General features: G+C 43.5%; 2 protein-coding genes across 3 annotated transcripts in view; both read right to left on the bottom strand.

Annotated features, from left to right (window-relative positions):
• The window catches only part of LOC126278319 (cuticle protein 7-like), a 120,009-nt gene that overhangs the window by 11,132 nt on the left and 81,779 nt on the right, over nucleotides 1-27,098 (bottom strand). The window contains exon 4 of one of the 2 annotated variants that reach the window (XM_049978338.1): nucleotides 26,373-26,706. The exons of the other annotated variant lie outside the window; for it this stretch is intronic. Within the exon in view, the coding sequence (XP_049834295.1) occupies nucleotides 26,483-26,706 (224 nt within the window). The 3' untranslated portion in view covers nucleotides 26,373-26,482. Of the gene's footprint in view, nucleotides 1-26,372; nucleotides 26,707-27,098 lie in introns of those variants that run through there. 2 annotated transcript variants of the gene reach the window in all.
• The window catches only part of LOC126278320 (cuticle protein 7-like), a 139,933-nt gene that overhangs the window by 71,137 nt on the left and 41,698 nt on the right, over nucleotides 1-27,098 (bottom strand). The gene's annotated exons all lie outside the window — the stretch shown is intronic.

Genomic DNA, 27,098 nt, shown 5'->3' with positions numbered 1-27,098 from the left:
AAGTGGTGCTATACGTTGTATCTCCATTCTATATAGCACCACATACTGTACTAAAGCGATGATGTATAATATTGTGTAACGGTGTGAAAATACAATGGAAGATGGTAACAGAGAATTGCCGAATCCAGTAATCTGTATGAATAAATGACTTTAGCAATCTTGCAATTAAAACTTTATTCGCTGTTCGTAATACGAATAGTAAAACCCGATCGGTTGCAAAATGGAAACCATAGTGAAAATCCAAAATATTTTATTTGCAGCTGTTAGCTACACGTTCTCTACAGAGTCGACTCCCCAAGACTTTTTGTCTTAGCGTTGCACCTACCTTCCAATACCCTCGTCATATTAGGTAGCCACCTGTGCTTTCCGTTAATCTTCTACGCAGGTCTTCAGTTCGTTGTCTGTTGTCTGTTTCAAAATGTAGTCCTCATAGCCAGCGGTTCATGTGAGCAATGACGAATATCAGGGGGAGCCAAGTCCGGGCTGTGTGATGGGTGACCAAACACTTGCATAGAAAATGCTGCAGGCGAGTCCTGTTTGCCCCAGCAGTTTCGGTCGAGAATTACAATGGAGAAGGAACTGTATAACAGTTATGTTATGTGGTGTTCCATGAAATCAGGCAAAACTTCTCAGCGGACACCCGTACTTGGTCGGAGAGACTATTGCTCTAAGTAACTTTACATGCTAGCTTGCTCACTATGTGCATAGAACGTAAATAGCGAAGTGACGAAATCGACAGGAGTATTAGAGACACTGTTCAGAGTTTCATCGGATTTTCACTATAGTTTCCATTTCGCAACCTGTCAGACCTTGCTTTGTGAATGGCCTTCGCATTACAGTTGTTCCACACGCTAACGATATCAGAAGTTCATAATAAATGTAAGATTTGTCGACTACCATGATGTCATTTCAAACGTTTTCTAGGACACCAGCCAAAAAAAATCGTATTTTACATGTTCCTACGAACAAGTACAGAATTTACAGTGATAATCTCTGAATCTATACCAGCTTTTAGTGCCAATCAAATTTTACTAGCCAGTTTAATAAGTTCAGTTACGAATTCAACAGCAAAAAAATTCAGACTGACATACAGGAAGCTGCACAGCTGTGTTGACTCCTCTACACCGTTCTCCGTCACATTCTTTCTTCTGAAGGCGCTAGTGCAGCAAGTTTAGAGAGTTGACTGCTTATAGTTTCAAGTCGAGAGGAGAGGTGTGTTTAGATGCGCCAAATAGGCTCGTATCCAGGAGCGATATTTCAGTTAACACTTTGAAGTAATTGATCTTCCCAAACCCTTTTTGGCTCCAGTTTCCGAAACATTGCCCGCTCATGGGTTTCTGACGTTCTTTGTCGAATGGTCACAACGAAAGGATTATAAATTTATTGTTCCTTTGGTTTTTAATTACCCGGAGAATTTTATTAATGCTTGTTATAGGCAGTGCCCGAACCGCATTGACGACCAAAAATTGTTTCACAACAAGAATTACGTATTTTATAGTTTACGCAATATCATATTCTGCCAAGCACCGACGAAAAATTCGAATAACAGCAAGGCCACTGTTACGGAAAGAAAGATAGGAAGCTCTACATTGTCTTCAGCTTAGGAAGACAGAAAGCTGTGCATTATCTTAGACGATTACTGTCAGTAGAAGAACGAGCGAAATCGAACTAGATAACTGCTTGTAGTGTCCATTGTGATCCCTTTCTCCATCAACGATTTCGTAGATGGGGCAGTACTAAAATAAATATTCCCTTTCGCTCTCCGTGGAGAGTGATCCTATTCCGTATCATGTCAACGCAGTCCACGCTTCATTTGGTGTGTCCAAGCACAAAGGTGCATCATGCTCTTCTATAAAACGTCAGTCATGTAGTTATACACTAGGGGATGCTGGGGGAAGAAACAGGATATACGTTCGGTGGTGCATCACATCAACAACTGTGTTAAACTGCTTGAAGCCATGGTCGCTCCCAAACGGACTGCAAACAGAACACTGCATCACCTTGCTCGTTTTATATTTTGGACCAGTAAACGTAAATGTAGGCCTATTTATATCGCGATTACTTAATTTCCTTGTGAGATGCTTTGGAAAGTAATGGAACTGGATATAGTAAAATCTAGTTTCTTTTCGCCATAAAGGAAAGTATCCAGCCTACGGGATCATATTACTTCATTGAGCTTCAGAAAGTTGGAGGAGTACATTATCAAGATGGAAAAGTTTGGTTTATCGATAAGTAATGTGACCACGTCAGTTCAATGCAAGGCAGCGGTTATCATATTTGGGCCAGTTGCCACTATAGAGCATCTGATTGAACTAATGCAGTAATTTACTGCCGATGTTTTTAGTGGTTCCAGTGAACATCAGGAGGATTGTGCTGACGTAACTGCGCAGCAATAAGAACATCTACACTTTCGGACGCAGGGTGAAGCGGCCTAGCGAGTGTATTCGCAACTGCAGTTTCTACACAACAGCGCGAATTATGCGCAGGGCAGCGAGACGCCTCGGCCTTTCTTTCTTTCCGACATCCTTTTTGTAATCAGTATCGTGACTGGTTTGATGCAGATAGCCGTGAAATCCTCTCTTGCACAAATTTGTTCATTTCAGAGTGGACCCTTCTGTTTACCTCCTCGGCAAATTCATCACCAAGTTATAATTGATTTCCTTCCTCCCTGAATTTTCATCCTGCTCTTGAACATTTCTTTCACTGCCGTCATTGGTTCTTAGATGTATAGATTGAACAGAAAGGGCGAAATACTATATCCATGTCTTACGCCGCTTTTAATCCGAGCATTTCGTTCTTCCTTCTCCAGTATTATTGTTCCCTCTTTCTTCTTGAACATGTTGTGTACCACCCGTTTTTCGCATAGCTTAGTCCAATTTTTCTCAGAATTTCGAACATCTTGCACCATCTCACATTGTCACTTTTCTATGTCAACAAAACCTTTGAGCGTAACTTGAATTTTCTCCAATCTTGCTTCCAGTTTCAAGCACAAGGTAACATCTGCCTGTCTCGTGCCTTTATCTTTCTTAAAGCCAAACTGATCCTCAGTTTCTTTTCCAGTATTCTTTATACTCGTATGATTCTTATCAGCAGCTTCGATGTATGAGATGTAAAGGTTTTTGCGAATGTTTGTTTCGTCCATCTGACCTTGCTCTCTTGGGAACTGCCGGGATGACATTATTCAGAAAAGTTAGATGGTACGTCGGCAGTCATATATATTCTACAAACCAACTTGAATAGTTATTTGGATGTCACTTCCCTCAATGAATTTAGGAATTCCGAATGGTATGTTATTTATCCCTTCTGACTTACTTGATCTCATTTTCATGAGCTCTTTTCGACTGTGATTGATACCCGACCGCCTATGTCTTTCTTACCGACTTCAGTTGGTTCCTCTATCAAGTTATCAGACAAGTCTTAACCCTCACTGAAGCCTTAAATATGCTCTGCCCACCTACCTACTCTTTCCACTGCGTGTAATAACGGAATTCCATTTGCACTCTGAATGTTACCTTCCGTGCTTTTCATTTCACCGAAGGCTGTTTTGATTTTTCTATATCCTAGGTCACTCCATCCAACGATCATTCCTTCTTCGATCTCTTTGCATTTTTCCCTCAGCTATTTCGCCTTGACTGCTGTTTACTTCCTGTTTACTTCAGTGCTACCTATGTTTGACTGTCCAACTTTTCTAACTGCTCTCTTTAGAGATGCTGACTCGTCTTCAACTGAACAGCCTACTCTGTTATTCCTTATCGCAGTTTTCACATCATTAGTGAACATCAAACGCGTCTCATCATTCCTCAATACATCAGCGTATCACTTCTTCCACATTCTTCTGTACGATTCTCTCCAACTTAGGTCTATTCTTTATCATTACTAAGTTATGATCTGAGGCTTTCTGCTCCTAGGCATGCCTTACAATCAAATATCTGATTACTGAGTCTCTGTCTGAGCCTGACATAAACTATCTACAATATTCCCTTGTCCTCTGATCTTTTCCAAGTAAACGTCCTGCTCTTGTGATTCTTGAACGGAGTATTCGCTGTTAATTGTTCAAATTTATTGGAAGACTCAATCTCTCTCCTCTGTCATTCCTACTGAATAACCCATATTCTCCCATAATTATTTCTTCTATTTCTTCCCTCGCAACCGCGTTCCAAACGCCCATGACTATTAGATTTCTCATCTTCCTTTACATACCGAATTACCCACTCATTATCTTCACCTTGCGAAGTCAGCAAATATATCTGCAATACGGTCGTTTGGTTTGCTGCCAAGTCTGATGAGAACTACAATCCTATCATTGGAGTATTAACAGTGGTTCACTCTCTGCCCTACTTTCCAGTTCGTTACAAATACCACTCCCGTAATTTTCTGCTGCTAGTGATACTACCCTTTGTTCGTTCGATAAGCAATCTTTGTCTTCTTTCCATTTCACTTCACTATCGCCTACTATATCTACACTACGTCTTTGTATTTACCTTTTCAGATTTTCTAGCATTCTTACTACGTCCAAACCTCTGACAGCCCACGCTCCGACTGGTAGGCCATTAATCTTTCGTTGACTATTCCATCTTTTTCTCTGACCACCTCCCCCTTGCCAATCCGTCATAGGGATACGAATAAGAGACTAATGCGGAATCTGTTCCCATTAGAGAGATCATCGTGACACTTTCTCAATTACAGGAAAGATATCCTGTGGATACACGACATGTGTCTTTAATGCAGTGGTTTCTATTGCGTTCTTCATCCTCATGTCATTGACCATAGCTGATTCTCCCACCTTTTGGGTGCAGTCTCCCATCACAAAGGCAAGAGAGTGTCTTGAACCTCCGTCCGCTGCTCCACCCTCTTTGACTAGGGCGTTGGCAGAGTGAGGGTGATTTCGTATGCCGGAAGCTTTCATATACACACTGTAACACTTACAAGTGTTCACAGATGATTTGATTGTTAGGTATATTTTAAAGAAAATTCACAAATTTATCGTTTCATATAATATCATAAATTTTTAGTTTGAAATTCTTATGTTTTTTGATATTCTTTTATGTTTCGTAAAGATTCATCAAATTTCTCCGATGACATTGTTTATATTTCAGCTGCGTTTTTGTGAAACAAAAATATTTAAGTTTCTACATATTGTAGTTGTACGTATCTCATGCTACCAGTTACTGATTTTAAATTGAGTGACTTTCTTTTTTGAGCACAATGATATACATTTACATAGAAACATATATATTGATAATATAAATATAAGTAAATCACAATTTACAAGCAATTATGGGCAAAGGGGAGAGAGTGTTACAGATATGACACGGGATTTGGGGGTACATCACTAAAACAAAGCACTGGGATCTGCCCATGAAATTTCAATCACCAATTTTCTGCTCCGAATGCGAAAATATATTTTAACATAGGGAGGAACGATCATCATATTAAAATAAGAGAAATCAAAGTTTGTACAGAGAGATACAAGTTTTCGTTTCTTCAGCGCGCTGTTCGAGAATGTAATAATAGTGAATTATTCCGAAGGTAGTTCGATGAAACCTTTGCGAGGCAATTAAGTGTGATTTGCAGATTATACATGTAGATGTAAAGTCGAGGGCTAGTAGAAATCGTTGGGTAACAGGAGAAATATTGAATTTAATTGATGAAAGGAGAAAATATAAAAATGCAGTAAAAGAAGCAGGCAAAAAGGAATACAAACGTCTCAAAAATGAGATCGACAGGAAGTGCAAAATGGCTAAGCAGGGATGGCTAGAGGACAAATGTAAGGATGTAGAGGCTTATCTCACTAGGGGTAAGATAGATACTGCCTACAGAAAAATTAAAGAGACCTTTGAATATAAGAGAAGCACTTGTATGAACATCAAGAGCTCAGATGGAAACCCAGTTCTAAGCAAAGAAGGGAAATCATAAAGGTGGAATGAGTATATAGAGGGTCTATACAAGGGCGATGTATATGAGGACAATATTATGGAAATGGAAGAGGATGTAGATGAAGATGAAATGGGAGATACGATACTACTTGAAGAGTTTGACAGAGCACTGAAAGACCTGAGTCGAAACAAGGCCCCGGGAGTAGACAACATCTCATCAGAACTACTGATGGCCTTGGGAGATCCCGTCCTGCCAAAACTCTATCATCTGGTGAGCAAGATGTATGAGACAAGCGAAATACCCTCAGACTTCAAGAAGAATATAATAATTCCAATCCCAAAGAAAGCAGGTGTTGACAGATGTGAAAATTACCGAACTATCAGTTTAATAAGTCACGGATGGAAAATACTTACGCGAATTCTTTACAGACCAAAGGAAATCTAGTATAAGCCAACCTAGAGGAAGATCAGTTTGGTTTCCGTAGAAATATTGGAACACGTGAGGTAATACTGACCCTACGACTTATCTTGGAAGCTAGACTAAGGAAAGATAAGCCTACGTTTCTACCATTTGTAGACTTAGAGAAAGCTTTTGAATACTCTCTTTCAGATTCTGAAGGTGGCAGGGGTAAAACACAGGGAACGAAAGGCTATTTTCAATTTGTACGGAAACCAGATGGCAGTTATAAGAATCGAGGGGTATGAAAGGGAAGGAATGGTTGGGAAGGGAGTGAGACAGGGTTGTAGCCTCTCCCCGATGTTATTCAATTTGTATATTGAGCAAGCAGTGAAGGAAACAAAAGAAAAATTCGGAGAAGGTATTAAAATCCATTGACAAGAAATAAAAACTTTGAGGTTCGCCGATGACATAGTAATTCTGTCAGAGACAGCAAAGGACTTGGAAGAGCACTTGAACGGAATGGACAGTGTCTTGAAAGGAGGATATAAGATGAACATCAACAAAAGCAATACAAGGATAATGGAATGTAGTCGAATTAAGTCGGGAGATGCTAATGGTATTAGATTAGGAAATGAGACACTTAAAGTAGTAAAGGAGTTTTGCTATTTGGGGAGCAAAATAACTGATGATGGTCGAAGTAGAGAGGATATAAAATGTAGACTGGCAATGACAAGGAAAGCGTTTCTGAAGAAGAGAAATTTGTTAACGTCGAGTATAGATTTAAGTGTCAGTAAGTCTTTTCTGAAAGTATTTGTATGGAGTGTATCCGTGAATAAAAGTGAAACATGGACGATTAATACTTTGGACAGGAAGAGAATAGAAGCTTTCGAAATGTGGTGCTACAGAAGAATGCTGAAGATTAGATGGGTAAATCACATAACTAATGGGGAGCTATTGAATAGAACTGGGGAGAAGAGAAATGGTGGTACAACTTGACTAGAAGAAGGGATCGATTAGTAGGACATGTTCTGAGGCATCAAGGGATCACCAATTTAGCATTGGAGGGCAGCGTGGAGGGTAAAAATGGTAGAGGGAGACCAATAGATGAATACACCCAGCAGATTCAGAAGGATGTAGGTTGCAGTAGGTACTAGGAGGTGAAGAAGCTTGCACAGGATAGAGTAGCATGGAGAGCTGCATCAAACCAGTCTCAGGACTGAAGACCACAACAACAACAACACATGTAGATGTAGACGTAGGTGTAGATGTAGATGGAGATGGAGGGGCAGAGACAGAAGGTGACATACACATGAATCAGAAACATGCCTACGAATATTAATGAAAAAGAAAGAAGCAAATCACATTTAGGCACATTTAGGCAGACGGAAGAGGCGCAGTGCCTTTTAACAAAGAAACATTTGCTTAAAAAGAGGGGAGACAGAGAGAGGAAGAGGAAAAGGGAGGGAGACGAGAAGAGAGGGGTTGAGGGAGACGTAGCACATTTATTTATAAAGACATGATTTAAATTATACATAACGAAAGACACAAAATTGGAATATATCGCTTCTCTCTAATGACAGATTTTATGTTTTCACATTTTCTTTGCAACCAACAAATTCAGACACGCAAAATACAAGACAGACTGAAAACACATAAAATGCTAAACGATGTTAACTGTACTTTTATACATAACAAAAATAAAAACACAAAATGTAATTACAGACATTCGTTTGATTGTCGATGATTTTTTATTTTCGTACTTCATTTGTTACACAGGGTAAAGGCTACGGAGCACATAAGCACATGTGAGCTGCACTTCCACTTTTCATTTCGACACTACACTTATATGGGCGTGAGAGAGGGGGGAGGGAGGCGGCAGCGACGAGAGGGCAAGGCTGTTGTGGGAGCGGCGGCGGTCACGTCACATGTTGTGGACGACGTACCTTAAAGCTGCGTCCAGCGAGATCTACAGGAAGTTATGAAACATTCGCCGGTAGCTTTTCCGCTTTTTCGAACCCAGAATACGTGGCACGTGGCGTTTTTGTCACTAATCAAAGATGCTACACTTGCAAACGGGTGCTAAAGTTGACCTTGTGAACCTACAGTTCGTTGTTACTTTTCACCAGATATCAGATGTTATCTGGAACTTCTTATTAATTCAAGTTCAACTGCTAGACCTCATACTCAACTCATAAACGTACTTAAAAATTTTCGTAGTTAAATTTTCTAGAGCTATTTGAGTCTATCTTTATTTCTGGCTGTTTAGGGAAGTGACTACGTAAGTTATCACTTTCAGTTATTTTTGTATGAAATTTAAACAAAACCCACCTCAGAAAGACACAAATTTTTTTCTCACTTCCAGTTGATGTTTGGGCATTACAAATGTCGGAAAAGATACATTTCCAATCCTGTAAAACACGTGGAATAAACTCCAAACCAAGTGGAAGAAGTTGGTGAACCGTTTGTCAGAAAACTCAGGCATCAAAGCTAATTCACAGTGAGTTCTTCTCTTGTTTATGTACCCGATTTTCAGTTCGGCTTATTTCATCTTGAGTGTCTTACAATATCATCAGCATACCCTCTGACCATCAGAACAAGAGTCTGAAATAACTTCCACTATCTCAGCCATTGTTTCACAAGGGAACCAAGCGGCATACTGACCAAGAAACTGAGTTCCAATGCGGCCTCGTTGTGTGACGCCTAGCTTGACCAGGACAGCGCCTTGCTACCCTACTCCGTTAAATTTCAATCTTGACTCTATCCTCCGTCTAACAGTCACGATGAAGAATCGTATGGACTTTGTAAGGACTGTGTTACCTACGCACTTGTTAGTAGTTGCTTCATGGAGCACCGTGAGGACATTGCCTCGTTAATGGCTCTGACATTAATTTAGCGTCATTCTTATCTGATTGCGAGCACTTTGCATCTTCTGTTAGAAACGAGGGGTAAACAGTGTTTATATCTGTTAAGAATAACACTCACCAATCCAAATAATTCGCTGGTCCATCCTACTTGGGTAAATTAGAATGCTACACGAAGGGAGAAAAAAGACTGTTATGCTTGTCCAGAGATATCTAACAGGAACATAACTTGGAGTGTTGCCTAATAGCTGGGACCTCGGGAGCTGTCAACTTTTGTAGGCTATTTCAATAACGTAAAGATGTAGTGTCTCAACTAATGGAGTGGTCGGAATCTCCTTGTCAACTTTCGATATTGTAAAAACAGACTAGTCATAAAACTATATAGCTAATATTGTTTGAGTGTCCCAAATTATAACTTCTTGTCTGTGAGCCCTACCTAACGCAAAAATTATCAAAGACGAGACGCGATTATTACCTCTCACACAGAGCCCGTGGGAACTAGAAATTAGTTCATTTGCAACATGAAGACGACATGAAGCAATAATAAATTCCAAAATGATAAAACTGCCCTATCACTTGAAACGTGACTATTTTTTCGACGTCTTTCATCACGAAGTGTTGATCTTACAATCTGTGAATACTGACCACGCTCAACGCGCTGCACAAAATTTCTTAGACTCTAATTTCTTTTTTGCTTTCTAAATTTCTCGCGTGGTCTAGGAATAGCCTCTTTGATTAGTAATCAAAACGTTCTCGGTTCCGGGCTCGTAACCTGCCACTGGTCAAACTTTTATTAATAACCAGCACTGGCGACCGAAGACTCACTCTCATTCTGAAAACGGTTTTGTCAAAGAGGACGGAGGACCGGGCGATGGTTGGGGTGGGAAACTGCGACTAAAGGCGGAAGAATCGAATATGATCTACTGCATGAGGATGCTGAAAGCTATGAAAACCACTGCATTAAGCACACATAACGTGTATCCACAGGACATGTGGCCTATAACGGAAAAAATACCATCATGGTCTCTCCATTGGTAAAAGATTCCGGAGTAGTCCCCCATTCTAATCTCAGGGAGGGGACTGGCAATGCGGACTTGGCCATAAGAAAAAGACTGAAAAACCAACGAAAGCATAACGTTCTACACATTGGAGCTTCGTATGTCAGACGTTTGGCCGTGGTACGGAAACTAGAAAATCTGACAAAGAGAAATGCTAAGGCTCAAGTATTTTGGGTTAGATGAGTTTTGGGTAACATCAGCAGCAGCAAAAATGGTATAACGAGAGTGGGATTCATTATGAATAGGAAGGTAGAGCAGAGGGTGTGTTATTGTGAACTGATCAGTGGTTGGATTATTCTTATTAGAATCGACACCAAACCAACACCGACAACGATAGCACAGGTATACATGCTGACGCAGCAGGCTGAAGATGAAGGGATAAACGAAGTGTATTAGGATATTGAAAGGGTAACACCGTCGTATGTAAAGTGTGATGAAAATCTTGTAGTGTTATGTCCCACGTACAAATTACCATACGGTAAGTCGGAATTAATTACAACATAGTAAATTTATTCTGAAAACACGGTGAAACGTAGCTTAGAGTAATCAGTTGTGTCCATGTCCGTAGCCAAAGTTGATCTCCCATAAACGCTATCACAGTAAGAGCCTCGCGACTGACAGGAGACCTGCTCCGTACTCCAGGAGGCCCACCCGACGATTCCCCTTCCGGGCCCCGACGACGCGACTTAATCACGAGGGGCTGCAACCTGATTGGCTACGTCGACTCCGGTGGTATGACTGCTGCATCTCTTGTGGCGCCCCTACTGTGACCACTTAGAAGCATGCCGCGCTGTTGCCACTGCAGCCTTGGCACACAGGGCTAGAGAAGGCGTTTGCCACGTCGTAGGTACGGTGACTGCGCTGTATGAACGCACAGCACAACAAATAGTGATAGGGGAGTGGAATAAAGTTGTAGAGGCAGGAGCAGAAGACACGATTACGGGAGAATAAGGGCTAGGAACAAGGAATGAGAGAGGAGAAAGACTAATTGAGTTCTGTATTAAATTTAAGCAAGTAATAGTGAACATAGTGTTCAAGATGACAAGAGTAGAAGGAATGCTTGGAAAAGACCTGGTGATACGTGAAGATTACATAATTGTCAGACTGAGATTGCGAAATCAGATACCGGTTTATAAGGCGTACCCAGGAGCAGATACAGTCTCAGACCACAATGTAGTAGTGATGAAGTGTAGGCTGAAGGTGAAGAGACTACTCAGGAATCATCACTGCACGACGCAGTGGGGTACGGAAATACTAATGAAGGACGAAACACGCGTAAAGTTCTCTAAGGCTGTATACACCGCAATAAGGAGTAGCGCAGTAGGAAACACAATTGAAGAGGAATGGACATCTCTAGAAAAAAACAATTACAGAAGTTTGAAAGAAAAACATAGATACAAAGGTGATAACTGTGAAAAAACCATGTGTAACAGAAAAAATACTTCATTGGATAGACGAAAGAAGGAAGTACAAAAATATTCATGAACATTCAGGAATCCAGAAATACAAGTAGCTGAGGAATGAAATAAGTAGGAACTGTAGGGAATCTAAGATGAAGTGGCTATATGAAAAATGTGAAGAAATCAGAAAAGAACTGATTGTTGGAAGGACTCTCGGAACATGTAGGAAAATTAAAAGTAAGTCTGGTAACATTAAGGTAACAATGAGAATCACTCTGCTAAATTAAGACGAGAGAGCGGATAGGTAGAAAGAACACGTATTCTATATCGAATGCATCTATGAGGGGGAAGGTTTGTGTGATGTGATAGAAGAAGCAACAGGGGTCGATTTAGAAACGATAGGAATTCCAGTACTAAAATCAGAATTTAAGAGAGGCAAAAGGGAAAGGTAACATTCCATCAGAATTTCTAAAATCACTGGCGAAGTGTCAACAAAACGACCATTCACGTTGGTATGTACAATGTACTAGTCTGGCGACAAACCATCTTACATTCGGGAAAGTATCATTCACACAATTCCGAAGGCTGTACGAACTGAGATATGCGAGAATTATCTCACAATCTGCTTAGCAGCGCATGGGTCCAAGCAGCTGACAATATAATAGGCGGAAAAATGGACACGAAAATTGAGGATGTGTTAGACAACCATCAGTTTTTCTGTAGGAAAAGTAAAGGCACAAGACAGGCAATACTGGCGTTGCAGTTGTTAATGGAAGCAAGACTAAAGGAAATTCAAGGCACGTTCGTAGGGAAGCGTTCAACAATGTGAAATGGCGCAAGACGTTCGAAATTCTGAAAGACATAGCCGCTACCTATAAGGATAGATGTACAGGAGCCGAGAGGGAATAATAAGAATGGACGACCAGAAAAATGGACAGGGAAAGGCTTCAGAACGGTTTGACGGATGTTGAACGGGTCCTGAAGAAACAAATGGTGTTCGTGATTTTTCATCTACACTTCTGGAAATTGAAATAAGAACACCGTGAATTCATTGTCCCAGGAAGGGGAAACTTTATTGACACATTCCTGGGGTCAGATACATCACACTGACAGAACCACAGGCACATAGACACAGGCAACAGAGCATGCACAATGTCGGCACTAGTACAGTGTATATCCACCTTTCGCAGCAATGCAGGCTGCTATTCTCCCATGGAGACGATCGTAGAGATGCTGGATGTAGTCCTGTGGAACGGCTTGCCATGCCATTTCCACCTGGCGCCTCAGTTGGACCAGCGTTCGTGCTGGACGTGCAGACCGCATGAGACGACGCTTCATCCAGTCCCAAACATGCTCAATGGGGGACAGATCCGGAGATCTTGCTGGCCAGGGTAGTTGACTTACACCTTCTAGAGCACGTTGGGTGGCACGGGATACATGCGGACGTGCATTATCCTGTTGGAACAGCAAGTTCCCTTGCCGGTCTAGGAATGGAAGAACGATGGGTTCGATGACGGTTTGGAGGTATCGTGCACTATTCAGTGTCCCCTCGACGATCACCAGAGGTGTACGGCCAGTGTAGGAGATCGCTCCTCACACCATGATGCCGGGTGTTGGCCCTGTGTGCCTTGGTCGTATGCAGTCCTGATTGTGGCGCTCACCTGCACGGCGCCAAACACGCATACGACCATCATTGGCACCAAGGCAGAAGCGACTCTCATCGCTGAAGACGACACGTCTCCATTCGTCCCTCCATTCACGCCTGTCGCGACACCACTGGAGGCGGGCTGCACGATGTTGGGGCGTGAGTGGAAGACGGCCTAACGGTGTGCGGGACCGTAGCGCAGCTTCATGGAGACGGTTGCGAATGGTCCTCGCCGATACCCCAGGAGCAACAGTGTCCCTAATTTGCTGGGAAGTGGCGGTGCGGTCCCCTACGGCACTGCGTAGGATCCTACGGTCTTGGCGTGCATCCGTGCGTCGCTGCGGTCCGGTCCCAGGTCGACGGGCACGTGCACCTTCCGCCGACCACTGGCGACAACATCGATGTACTGTGGAGACCTCACGCCCCACGTGTTGAGCAATTCGGCGGTACGTCCACCCGGCCTCCCGCATGCCCACTATACGCCCTCGCTCAAAGTCCGTCAACTGCACATACGGATTCACGTCCACGCTGTCGCGGCTTGCTACCAGTGTTAAAGACTGTGATGGAGCTCCGTATGCCACGGCAAACTGGCTGACACTGACGGCGGCGGTGCACAATTGCTGCGGAGCTAGCGCCATTCGACAGCCAACACCGCGGTTCCTGGTGTGTCCGCTGTGCCGTGCGTGTCATCATTGCTTGTACAGCCCTCTCGCAGTGTCCGGAGCAAGTATGGTGGGTCTGACACACCGGTGTCAATGTGTTCTTTTTTCCATTTCCAGGAGTGTATTATGTATCGCTCTCTCCTGTGGCGCGATCTCATGTGTAGGTGGTGGGAGAGTAAGCAACATCTAGATGCGCGCGAATAAAAATGCAAAGTTTCCCTCTGTGACCACCCCAGTTAGGCAACACCAACGTTTCTTTGCTGAGCTCTTTTAAATGTATTTGCGCAGAGACTTCGGCACCCATTCATCAGACTGGTGCTTCATTGCTACTCTGATACTTGAGGGCAGGCAACCCCACCCAAGGAGGTGTTGACGGCGTTGCCTGCCGGCATACGGTAAACCAGGTCAGACACCACTCAGCTAATGCTCAACAAAGGTATGTGGATGGTGCTGAGGTGTTGCTGAGATGGGAGGGGCTCTTAAAGTGATGCTCGAAACAATTGCTGTTTTGAAGAAACTACTGATGTATATACAGACAACGCAGATTGGTAAGCGTGGTCTTATTTCTGTGCTCCTACGTTTGTGAATCCTTGAGCGTTTAAGGTCTACGGTTTATCTCGTGCGATTTTGACGAATGCTTATTTGCAGAACGCTATATAATCTGATGATCCCAAAATGATTAAACTCGTTATTCAATAATAATTATTTTACAAATACGACGTTCACCTTTGAAATTACTCGTCACGGTTATTCCACCAGCCAGCCAATAGAGTATAATAGATTATGTATGCAAATTTTCCCTCGAACATCCACAATAAAACCGCGTGATTTCAACACAGAATGTCGCTGTGCTGACCTCCATCTCAGAGTCGTCAATAAAGTCGTGTGACATGGGTAAGAGGCCGTGTAACAACTTCCTCATCATGTGAAACGTCCAAGAAGGGTAGACAGAGCTGTAGCAAAATTTGATGCCAGTGTGACATCATTGATTGACACTACACCCGACATGGACATCTGAACTGTGGCCTTTCCTCCACTTGTGTCGATACTTTGCTGTTCAAAAAGTCTTCTAGCCCGAAGGTGACTTTACAGGATGCCAAGTTTTTGTTCCATTACAGAAGAAGTTTGTAGGCACCTTCCAGTAAAAATACTGACTTACGCATCGCAAGAGTAGACAATTACGCGGTTTTCAAAAAGTGATCTTTTAATTTTGTTGTGCGGTATAGGTGCACGATTATTCGTCACTAAGGGCGCTGTTAACCATCAGCGACCAATCTCACCCGACGACATCCAGGGATATTTTCAGTCAATGTATCTAAATCACGTAAGCACTCATACTCTCATTCACTGCTTCTACTGAGACTAAAATAAATGATGAAGGGAAGTGTCAAATAATAAATTCCATCTTCCGAACCAATGTCATTGGATAAAAGTCCACTACCACTCCTGCCTTCATTAGATATCAATTTCTACCATTTATTCTTCTATCCGACTATTGAAGAGAGATAAAATAATACAGTTTGGTTCTGTGAAACTATTTCGGAACACAGAATTTAGTAATCGTTTTAGTGTCTGTATAATCACCGAATTACAGTATAGATTATAAGATGTTTTGGATACAGTGAATGACGTAGTTTCAAAATATCACAGTAGTTCACCGTATATGCTGTTTTTTTCACACTATCAGATCACTTCAAACACAACGTAATCTTAAACGCGTTCTCGTACCATTCATCGTTTGTTTGTCAGCAATGATTCGGTTCGTGATAACTCTTGTGAAGTTCTGTTAGCTTTCAAAGACCTTAATCCTGAATTGTGGTGGTTGTTTGCTAGTGCTCACTCCCTTGCAAGCTACATATTTATGAAGAAAATGGTTTCTCACATTACCGTTGAGTTGGTGTTATCGAATCGTTCACATGTTTCTTCCTAGAGCCAAATGCTTTATGCCGACTACTCAGTTAACTGGAAATATCAATATGTATTACCTTATTATATTAAATTGTCAATCTTTCGAACCAGAAATAGTTTTCTACTTTGGGAACGTAGTTTTTCGTGGTAACATTTTGAAGTAGGAAACTTCCTGGCAGATTAAAACTGTGTGCCCGACCGAGACTCGAACTCGGGACCTTTGTATTTCGCGGACAAGTGCTCTACCAACTGAGCTACCGAAGCACGACTCACGCCCGGTACTCACAGCTTTACTTCTGCCAGTACCTCGTCTCCTACCTTCCAAACTTTACAGAAGCTCTTCTGCGAACTTCGCAGAACTAGCACTCCTGAAAGAAAGGAGATACTGGCAGAAGTAAAGCTGTGAGTAGCGGCCCTGAGTCGTGCTTCGGTAGCTCAGTTGGTAGAGCACTTGTCCGCGAAAGGCAAAGGTCCCGAGTTCGGGTCTCGATGGGGCACACAGTTTTAATCTGCCAGGAAGTTTCATATCAGCGCACACTCCGCTGCAGAGTGAAAATCTCATTCTGGATTTTGAAGTAGGTTTCCACATATTTCTTCTCTCGTCAGATTTGTTGTGTAATCTCAAGCTTTCGCCGACTTTCTACGTCGTCATCGTCAGGAATTATTTGCTGTTACACAAGGGATAATTAAACTCAGTTAAAAATGTGGCAAGCTTCACGATTTTGGTGTGTTTTTCACCATCTGGCGAAATCAGCATCGCTACTAATGGAGATCCACTAATGCAGCTCCATCACAGGAAGCGACGTAATTTCTGGCCGTGTATGGAGGAACTGTGACTTCTTGACGTCTGCGTGACATAATTATATCAACTGTGTACAGCACACGCGATGTACATGTAACTTCTGACGATAGTGACAGAGCAACTTGAAAGATTTAGATTACCTACATGTGTGACGCAGCAAAATTCCTGAAATTATTTTCGATCTTCTTAAGTACTTCTGTCAACTCCACCAGCCAGTGATGTAATAACAGCCCTATGGATCCGGCCTCCAAATACATTAGATCCAAAAGTGGCCTGTGATTGTAGCTAACATGTCTAAAGCTCTGGAGCACAGTATTCTATGTCGAACAGTCGCAGATCTTTGCAAAACTAGTAAAACTAACGATCAAGCAGAACCGCGACAAATCATTTCACCGCAACTATTGTCATGGCTCCATACTTTAAGCCATTCCATGCCTTCTGAGATCTGCCACCACATACATAGTCGCCCACACAGCGCACTCCGTCTATTATCTGTGACACACAGAGAAATTACAGTTCCTAACTTATCTATGGAACATGAGAAAACAATGAAAATACCAAGATATAAAAGAAAGTTTTATATATTTTAAATCACATGGTTTGACTGAGCCTTTAAAAAAATGCGAACGTAGGCAATCAGGCCAGTCAACGACCAAAAAACGGCGGGCTTCTGCCAACATCAAGATGCAGAAACAGCAAGACGAATGAGGCATCCCTCTACATGGAGTCGGCTGATAAGTATCATGTTGCTGTTACTTATTTCCAGCTTCATCATGCGGACTGAAGAACCACCTGTGTGCAGTCTTACAGCATTGACTGCACACCTTCCAGCGCAGAGACGCGGAACAGCATCGAGAAGGCGCTGACTCGAGCGCCAATGGAAACAGCGGGCACCGCCGCATCTTCAGGAAGACAAGAGTTCAGCGCCCTCTGTCAAACTTGCCTCAAACAGCCACCCATCGTTGGTCGGCCACAGCTCGGTTGCAGACTTCAAGAGCAACAGTACTGAGCGATAAGAAGAGGTTACTTAGCTTGCGTTCTGAGAGTAGTAATAGGGAAATGTAGTTGCACACAGGATGCACAGGAAGAAAGTTAAGTTGACTCTCTTATCTTTTTAGGTATAAGGTGTGCTATTAATTTGAATGCATATGTACAGATAATTTTGGATTCCTGCCGCTGGCCATCGCAACTTCTTTCCTCCTTTATTTGTGTCGTGAATGCATTTTGCTATCATGTTTACATTTCCACTTTCTGTTTTTCAAGACAGTACATCCTGTTTCTCCTTCGCGGCTCATCGGACAAAGAGAGGGTTTCTTGTGACACTAAATACCGTCAGAAGGACGCTGCAATTAGAAGAATTACTTTCAATTTCCGCCTCAAAAAATTGATTTACGTTATTAACCTTTTGTTTATTTGCAGGTGCATGTCTGCAGCCCTGGCAGACATTGAAATCTTGTGCGCTATGTGATCCTTAACAGATAGGAATGACGGAGCACATAGAAAAAGACCAATGAAGGGCAGCTCGTTTTGGCTTATCGTGAAATAGGGGGGAAAGTGTGACAGATGCGGTAAACGATTTGCGATGCCAGTCATTCAAACAAAGGAGTTTTTCATTGCGGCAATATCTTTTCACAGAGTTTCAATTTCTAACACTCTCCCCTTAGCGTGAAAGTATTTAAGAGAACTATTGTGATGATAGTTCCAAGAACCCTCTGCTAGGCAATTAATTTAATTTTGAATGTCGCCATCCGTGGGTCACGACTGCTCACCCACATTCAAAAAGCCCTCCGAATCGAAGCAGCAGCTCGGAGTGTCACTATGACCATGAGACAAAGGAGCAAACCGAACTGTGAAAACTTGTAGATTCAACACCGCCGAAAGGCTAGGAAAGGCTACCGTCACAAGAGCATACCACAGAAACCATCTGACGACGTTACTGCACAGTGTGAAGCAGTATCATAGGCAGGTGTCCAAGTGAGTGTTTCTGCATCATGACAACGCCCTTCAGCACAAGATGGAGTCAGAGACGCTGCTTCCCTGGGCTGCCAAATTGAATTGCCTGCCGTACTCTCTTGTCATGGCACCCAGAGACTTTCCCTCCTTCCCTGACGAAGAAATCACTGCGTGGTAGCCATTTCCTAGAAATACGACGAGGTGGTGTTTGAAGTGGAACGATCTCTGAACAGCCGAAATGCAGACTTCGACAACAAAGGTCTCCACTGAGCCATCCACAATTGGGAAAGATATGTCCCATTGAAGAGTGAATATCAGTGAAGGACTAGTATCATGAAAGCAACTTAATTTTGCCACTTTGATAGTTAAAACATTATTATCACCGCTGATACTCTGTTACCCGGGTAGCTACCTGAGTGGGCATATCCAGGAAGAACCCTACAATTCCACGTCTTACAACGCAGATGAAGCAATCTACATCAGACATCCGGCATCGTCAGAAATTCTAAGGTACCACTGGTTTAGATTTTATGACCAGCTCCAAATCATAGGGTGCCAATGGGTTCCGTGAACGATGACGTACATTACGAATTGTGCGTGCGATTGTAATATAACTCCATAATCGCTTATCAATTATTGAAGCAAAGTCTATTGCGACTACCTGCAACAATCTCTGTGGCTCTAATTTAAATTTATATCAAGTGAATTTCTCTGTCAATAGGAAAACCTTCTGCAGACAGGATAGCTTGGTATACTTATTTTATTTCACCAAGCCCGGTTTCAACAGACTCTGGTTTTCATCATGAGGTCTAGAATTTACCAAAAGTAACGTCGTAACAAAGAGATTTGTGCAAACCTCTACGTCAGTGATAAGTTCACAAGCATTGGTTTACATACATTCGGAAAATTTTTATTAACACGCATACGTGCCACCAACACAACGAGAACACTTTCGACTCATTGAAAACGACACCACGTTGTCTTGTCAAACACACCGAGCGAGGTGGTGCAGTGGTTAACACACTGGACTCGCATTCGGGAGGACGACGGTTAAATCCCGTCTCCAGCCGTCCTGATTTAGGTTTTCCATGATTTCCCTAAATCGTTTCAGGCAAATTCCGGGCTGGTTCCTTTGAAAGGCACGGCTGATTTCCTTCCCAATCCTTCCTTAACCGAGCTTGCGCTCCGTCTCTAATGACCTCGTTGTCGATGGGACGTTAAACTATAACAACAACCACCACCTCGTGTCAAACACACATAAAAGGACAAACAAAATAACCATTTCTGGAACTGTGTCCCAGTAATGTTGTTTAACAAATAGCAGTCGAACATTGGCTCACTGTCTGTGTAGATTCTACTGAAAGGAGCTAATTACGATGGTGACTATAATTATTTCTGTTCTGTTTAGCCCTACACTGAAAATATTGGTGGAAATCAATCTTAACCGACTTTTAGATACAGCAGGAAGGTGTCTCCGTCAAAGTGCACGTAGACACAGACACACACACACACATGTTTCGGATGTTTCTTCTATCAAACTACCTCTTTTTAACCTCTTATCGCATTGGATTTTCATACTAGCTTTAGACATACAACTGGGAAACTTCAGCTGAAACGGTAGACACAACCCTTATTCTCCACAGTCTCTCCACCTGAAACATAAGTCTAAGGGCGTCAGTGACTTGGTTGTCAGATCCTTGTATGTGTCGCACCTTGAAATGGAGCGTGGAGATGCGGACCGCCCACCAGGAAATTCTACCACTTTTTCTGCGTCGAGCCAACACGGAACTTATGGATTTATTGTCCGCCTCGAGATCAAATTCCCCATGCTTAAAGTAGACCTGTAACTTCTCTAAGGCGAAAAGCACAGCTAGCACCTGGTACTCATAAACGTAGTAATTCATCTTAGGACCAAACAACCTCTCACCCCAGACAAATTTCTTTCCCTTCTTACGTAGTTTACTCAGGGGATCGACGAATTGGGCCAAACCAGGGACAAAACTGGGGAAATAATTTCCCACCCCAATAAATATGGCTATCTCCTTCCTACTTAGACACCGAGAAAATTTCTTCAGCACGTTAATTCGTTCCTGATCAATCCTAAGTCCCTCAGTCGAAATTAAATGACTCCGAAAGGACACCTGTTTCTTAGCAAGTCTAATCTTGGACGGCTAACACTCACCCCTGCATCCCAAATTTTCAAGAGGACTTCCCAAAGATGGGAAATATTACCCTCAAACCACTGACTATAGGTGACATCATCATCAAGGATGCATATGGTGTTATGGACGCTCAACAGTGCATCATCAAGTTAATTAAACACACAAGAAAACCATACAATGCTCGGCTTCAGACGTACCTTCTTAGACATTACTTCCACACATTATAGCTCATGTTTGCTACCAGTCGACTTTTCTTCACCAGAACTTACCTCCTTCCATGTCCTAGTCTGCTCTTCACGTTCTCCTTGCTTCGTTCGTCACTTCTTAATTTAGACTGCATCGTGATCACCAGATTTCAAAAAGTTTGTGTCTAGCTACACTCCTGGAAATGGAAAAAAGAACACATTGACACCGGTGTGTCAGACCCACCATACTTGCTCCGGACACTGCGAGAGGGCTGTACAAGCAATGATCACACGCACGGCACAGCGGACACACCAGGAACCGCGGTGTTGGCCGTCGAATGGCGCTAGCTGCGCAGCCTTTGTGCACCGCCCCCGTCAGTGTCAGCCAGTTTGCCGTGGCATACGGAGCTCCATCGCAGTCTTTAACACTGGTAGCATGCCGCGACAGCGTGGACGTGAACCGTATGTGCAGTTGACGGACTTTGAGCGAGGGCGTATAGTGGGAATGCGGGAGGCCGGGTGGACGTACCACCGAATTGCTCAACACGTGGGGCGTGAGGTCTCCACAGTACATCGATGTTGTCGCCAGTGGTCGGCGGAAGGTGCACGTGCCCGTCTACCTGGGACCGGACCGCAGCGACGCACCGATGCACGCCAAGACCGTAGGATCCTACGCAGTGCCGTAGAGGACCGCACCGCCACTTCCCAGCAAATTAGGGACACTGTTGCTTCTGGGGTATCGGCGAGGACCATTCGCAACCGTCTCCATGAAGCTGGGCTACGGTCCCGCACACCGTTAGGCCGTCTTCCGCTCACGCCCCAACATCGTGCAGCCCGCCTCCAGTATTGTCGCGACAGTCGTGAATGGAGGGACGAATGGAGACGTATCGTCTTCAGCGATGAGAGTCGCTTCTGCCTTGGTGCCAATGATGGTCGTATGCGTGTTTGGCGCCGTGCAGGTGAGCGCCACAATCAGGACTGCATACGACCGAGGCACACAGGGCCAACACCCGGCATCATGGTGTGGGGAGCGATCTCCTACACTCGCCGTACACCTCTGGTGATCGTCGAGGGGACACTGAATAGTGCACGGTACATCCAAACCGTCATCGAACCCATCTTTCTACCATTCCTAGACCGGCAAGGGAACTTGCTGTTCCAACAGGACAATGCACGTCCGCATGTATCCCGTGCCACCCAACGTGCTCTAGAAGGTGTAAGTCAACTACCCTGGCCAGCAAGATCTCCGGATCTGTCCCCCATTGAGCATGTTTGGAACTGGATGAAGCGTCGTCTCACGCGGTCTGCACGTCCAGCACGAACGCTGGTCCAACTGAGGAGCCAGGTGGAAATGGCATGGCAAGTCGTTCCACAGGACTACATCCAGCATCTCTACGATCGTCTCCTTGGGAGAATAGCAGCCTGCATTGCTGCGAAAGGTGGATATACACTGTACTAGTGCCGACATTGTGCATGCTCTGTTGCCTGTGTCTATGTGCCTGTGGTTCTGTCAGTGTGATCATGTGATGTATCTGACCCCAGGAATGTGTCAATAAAGTTTCCCCTTCCTGGGACAATGAATTCACGGTGTTCTTATTTCAATTTCTAGGAGTGTATTTTAATTTCTGAAGCATCTGATTACATTTTTATATATTCCTGGTCTACTCTCAATCCATATTCTGCACTCTCAATCTGTATTCTGTACTCTGAATCTGTATTCTACAATCTGAGTCCATATTCTGAACTCGAATTCTTCTTCACATTCACTGTAGATAGCGTTGTCATCAGCCAGTCTTATTATCGATATCCTGCCACCCTTTTACTACATGGAATTTATTGCCGTGCTGAGACCAACAGATCAGTGGACATGACGTAATGGCAAGAAATTCACAATTTGCTGTGATCTCCAAGTTTCCTTCTTACTATTGGTCACGAGTATTAAGCAGGTGGGAGGGTGCAAGACGCCCTCGATCCTCTCTGTTTTTCTTACCTAGGGAAGAGAAAGAAAATTTTCAGTTGGGTTCCAGAGCTCATAGCGACCCGGGAAATGAACAAGCCGACGTAGCTTCAAATAACACTTTATTCCCTAGACATGCTCGCTGCTCTGTATCCCTGCAGGCAATCAGGCCTGAAAGACAATGTGTTGTTGGCTCAGTGGAAGCAACTAAGGAACAGTATTATTTTAGTGAGGTGATTTTCTACAGCCGTCAGAAACTTAAACTGAAGAACAGGAGGCTGCTGTCAGTAAAACCTCGCTCTGAGTACGACGATCTGAAGAAGCAGCCCTTGCAAGGCACACAAAGCAACATTGCCCATTAGCATATGGCTTTCTCTTACGGCCGGAAAGACCACCAATGCGCCAGAAATGTGTAACACGGGTGTCGATACGGTATATTTTAGTTGTATTTTGTATGAAAACCTGAGAGAGACTTGGGTCCCCCAAAGAATCTGCTATCTATTTTCTGTTTAGCAAAAGTGACAAAAAGCAGATTTCAGAGTACCTGACGGCTCAACACAAAAGTTTAGTCTCAAGTACAGATAGTGTTCAGGATCAGTGGACAAAGTTCAAAACCATCGTACAATATGCGTTAGATGAGTATGTGCCAAGCAAGATCGTAAGAGATGGAAATGAGCCACCTTTGGTACAACAACCGAGTTAGAAAACTGCTGCGGAAGCAAAAGGAACTTCATAGCAAACATAAACATAGCCAAAGCCTTGCACACAAACAAAAATTACGCGAAGCGAAATGTAGTGTGAGGAAGGCTATGCGAGAGGCGTTCAATTAATTCGAAAGTAAAGTTCTATGTACTGACTTGGCAGAAAATCCCAAGAAATTATGGTGTTATGTCAAAGAGCTAGATAGATCAAAACAAAATGTCCAGACACTCTGTGACCAAAATGGTACTGAAACAGAGGATGACAGACTAAAAGCCGAAATAGTAAATGTCGTTTTCCAAAGCTGTTTCACAGAGGAATACTGCACTGTAGTTCCTTCTCTAGATTGTCACACAGTTGACAAAATGGTAGATATCGAAATAGACGACAGAGGGATAGAGAAACAATTGAAATCGCTCAAAAGAGGAAAGGCCGCTGGACCTGATGGGGTACCAGTTGGATTTTACACGGAGTACGCGAAGGAACTTGCCCCACTTCCTGCAGCAGTGTACCGTAGATCCCTAGAAGAGCGCAGCGTTCCAAAGGATTGCAAAAGGGCACAGGTCACCCCCGTTTTCAATAAGGGACGTCGAACAGATGTGCGGAACTATATATCTAACGTCGATCAGTTGTAGAATTTTGGAACACGTATTATGTTCGAGTACAATGATTTTTCTGGAAACTAGAAATCTACTCAGCAGGAATGGGTTTCGAAAAAGACGATCGTGTGAAACCCAGCTCGCACTATTCGTCCACCAGACTCAGAGGGCCATAGACACGGGTTCCCAGGTAGATGCCATGTTTCTTGACTTCCGCAACGCGTTCGATACAGTTCTCCACAGTCGTTTAATGAACAAAGTAAGAGCATATGGACTATCAGACCAATTGTGTGATTGGATTGAAGAGATCCTAGATAACAGAACGCAGCATGTCATTCTCAATGGAGAGAAGTCTTCCGATGTAAGAGTGGATTCAGGTTTGCCGCAGGGGAGTGTCGTAGAACAGTTGCTATTCACAATATACATAAATGACCTTGTGGATGATATCGGAAGTCACTGAGGCTTTTTGCAGATGATATTGTGGTATATCGAGAGGTTGTAACAATGGAAAATTGTACCGAAATGCAGGAGGATCTGCAAAGAATTGACGCATGGCGCAGGGAATGGCAATTGAATCGCAATGTAGACAAGTGTAACATGCTGCGAATACATAGAAAGAAAGATCCCTTATCATTTAGCTACAATATAGCAGGTCAGCAGCTGGAAGCAATTAATTCCATACATTATCTGGGAGTACGCATTAGGAGTGATTTAAAATAGAATGATCATATAAAGTTGAAGGTCGGTAAAGCAGATGCCAGACTGAGATTCATTGGAAGAATCCGAAGGAAATGCAATCCGAAAACAAAGGAAGTAGGTTACAGTACGCTTGCTCGCCCACTGCTTGAATACTGCTCAGCAGTGTGGGACCCAGAGCAGCGCGCTTCGTTACAGGATCATTTAGTAATCGCGAAAGCGTTACAGAGATTATAGATAAACTTTAGTGGAAGACTCTGCAGGAAAACGGCTCAGTACCTCGGTACGGGCTTTTGTTGAAGCGTCGAGAATGTACCTTTACCGAGGATTCAAGCAGTAAATTGCTCCCACCTGCGTATATCTTGCGAAGAGACCATGAGGATAAAATCAGAGGGATTAGACCCGACACAGAGGCATACCGACAATCCTTCTTTCCACGAACAATACAAGACTGGAATGGAAGGGAGAACCGATAGAGGTACTCAAGGTACCCTCCGCTACACACCGTCAGGTGGCTTGCGGAGTATGGACGTAGATGTAGACGTAGATGTAGAAATGTTGGGGCGTGTGTGGTTAATGTTTTAAGGTTCTATGTGTTGTGAATGTTAGACAATAGTGTGGGAAGAGTGACTACGTCACCCATCATTTACGAATAGCCACACAGACACAGTAATCTGTCGTCTATAACCCTACTGATATTTTATCATTATTTTACCTAGTTCCTCTGCTATCATTTATCTGCATTTTATGGACGGTCTTTTAAGAATATTGCGATGTTGGTGTTTTATTTTCAATTCTTGTTTCTTAATACAGCCTAGTTTACAAATTTATTCTTTTCTTCTTGTATTTGACCACTTTTATCTCCATTTACTTCATGCAAGCGCACTGTTCAGCTCACCATTTAGCGCCCTAAAACAGTAATAACTATATGGAGGCGATCAAACAATTTCCGTTTGAGGGCGTTGCCGTAGCGTTTATCCAACGTAGTGCAACTCCGTTACGGGTACGCACGCTACGACAGTAGGTAAGGGGTCAAGGTGTCGTTCGTATATTTACGATGTGCTTAGGGCAAATATGGCGACATTATTACCAAATGCTTCCAGGCAGGACCAACGTGCTGTTATCGGAATCGTTGCTGGCGAAGGACAAGCACAGATAGACTTCCATCGGACAATGAAGAATGTTCAAGAGGCAGGACACCTGTCGACAACCACCGTAGTGGAATGGTGCGCCAAAGGGAGTTTCTGTGTCATCGTAACGCACGTCCTCACAATGCAAATTTCTTAACGCTGAAGTAGCATCAGCCTGGTATGTCGGTGGGATAATTGCCTCAGTGGTTTCGCAGATTTTGCTTACTTGGCTCTCCGATTCTCGAGCGTACGGGCTTCGAACTGAAACTTTTAGACTCCCACCTCTTTTAATAATTAAATGCATGGCTTGAGTGTTATACATTAATCACACTGCAAGGAAATTGGTTGCTATTTAGTTTGTTAGAAGAACACACACATATATTCAAAGGAAATTCGTTGTTTTTATTTGAGTTTTTAAATAGTTTACACAATATGTTACAACTTTACGGCTGCTCCGAAGTATTTAGAGACAAGACGGGACGGTGCTCCTCAGTACTGGTAGCTGGCGTGTGACGTTCTGACGGCAGTGTGCGAGCTCTTGAGTGGCGCGCCGTACAGCGCGGCTGGGGGCGGTGGGGCGACCTTGGCGGGGGCAGCGACTACTGCGGGGGCGGCGAACACTGCGGGAGCCTTGGCGATGACGACCGCGGGGGCGGCGGGGAGCGGCAGAGGCGCCAACCGCGGCAGGGCGGCGGGCAGCGGCACCAGGCGGCCTGCAACACAACAAGCACGGCGGATGTAAGACTAAAGCGCGGAATGAAGCTGTTTTGACCTCCCTCTGCATCGGATTAGATAATAAAAGTCTATGTCTTATTTATATGTTACATTACTGAAATTGCTAACCGATTTTGACTATGCAGGCATCTCCAGTCTCTTGTAATCGACTCGAAACCGGTTATCAGTTTTAGTGAAGTAACATGTGACAAAGACGTACCGGATGGTTACAATGAAAGTAAAGCTACTCACGGATCTCCAGTGTGGGCTGTAATCGTCGGATTGCAGAAAAACTTGGCAGACATCATAATGCGTCAATGCAAACCGATTAGGAAAAAATTGTATGACGTTGAAAATACCGCTTCACTTGTAAATTTCTTTTATGATCACG

This window comes from Schistocerca gregaria, chromosome 6, assembly GCF_023897955.1.
Source record: "Schistocerca gregaria isolate iqSchGreg1 chromosome 6, iqSchGreg1.2, whole genome shotgun sequence".
In the NCBI taxonomy this organism is placed as follows: Eukaryota; Metazoa; Arthropoda; class Insecta; order Orthoptera; family Acrididae; genus Schistocerca; species Schistocerca gregaria.
Note: the sequence above shows the minus strand (reverse complement) of the source record. Positions and strands in the feature narration are given on the sequence as shown.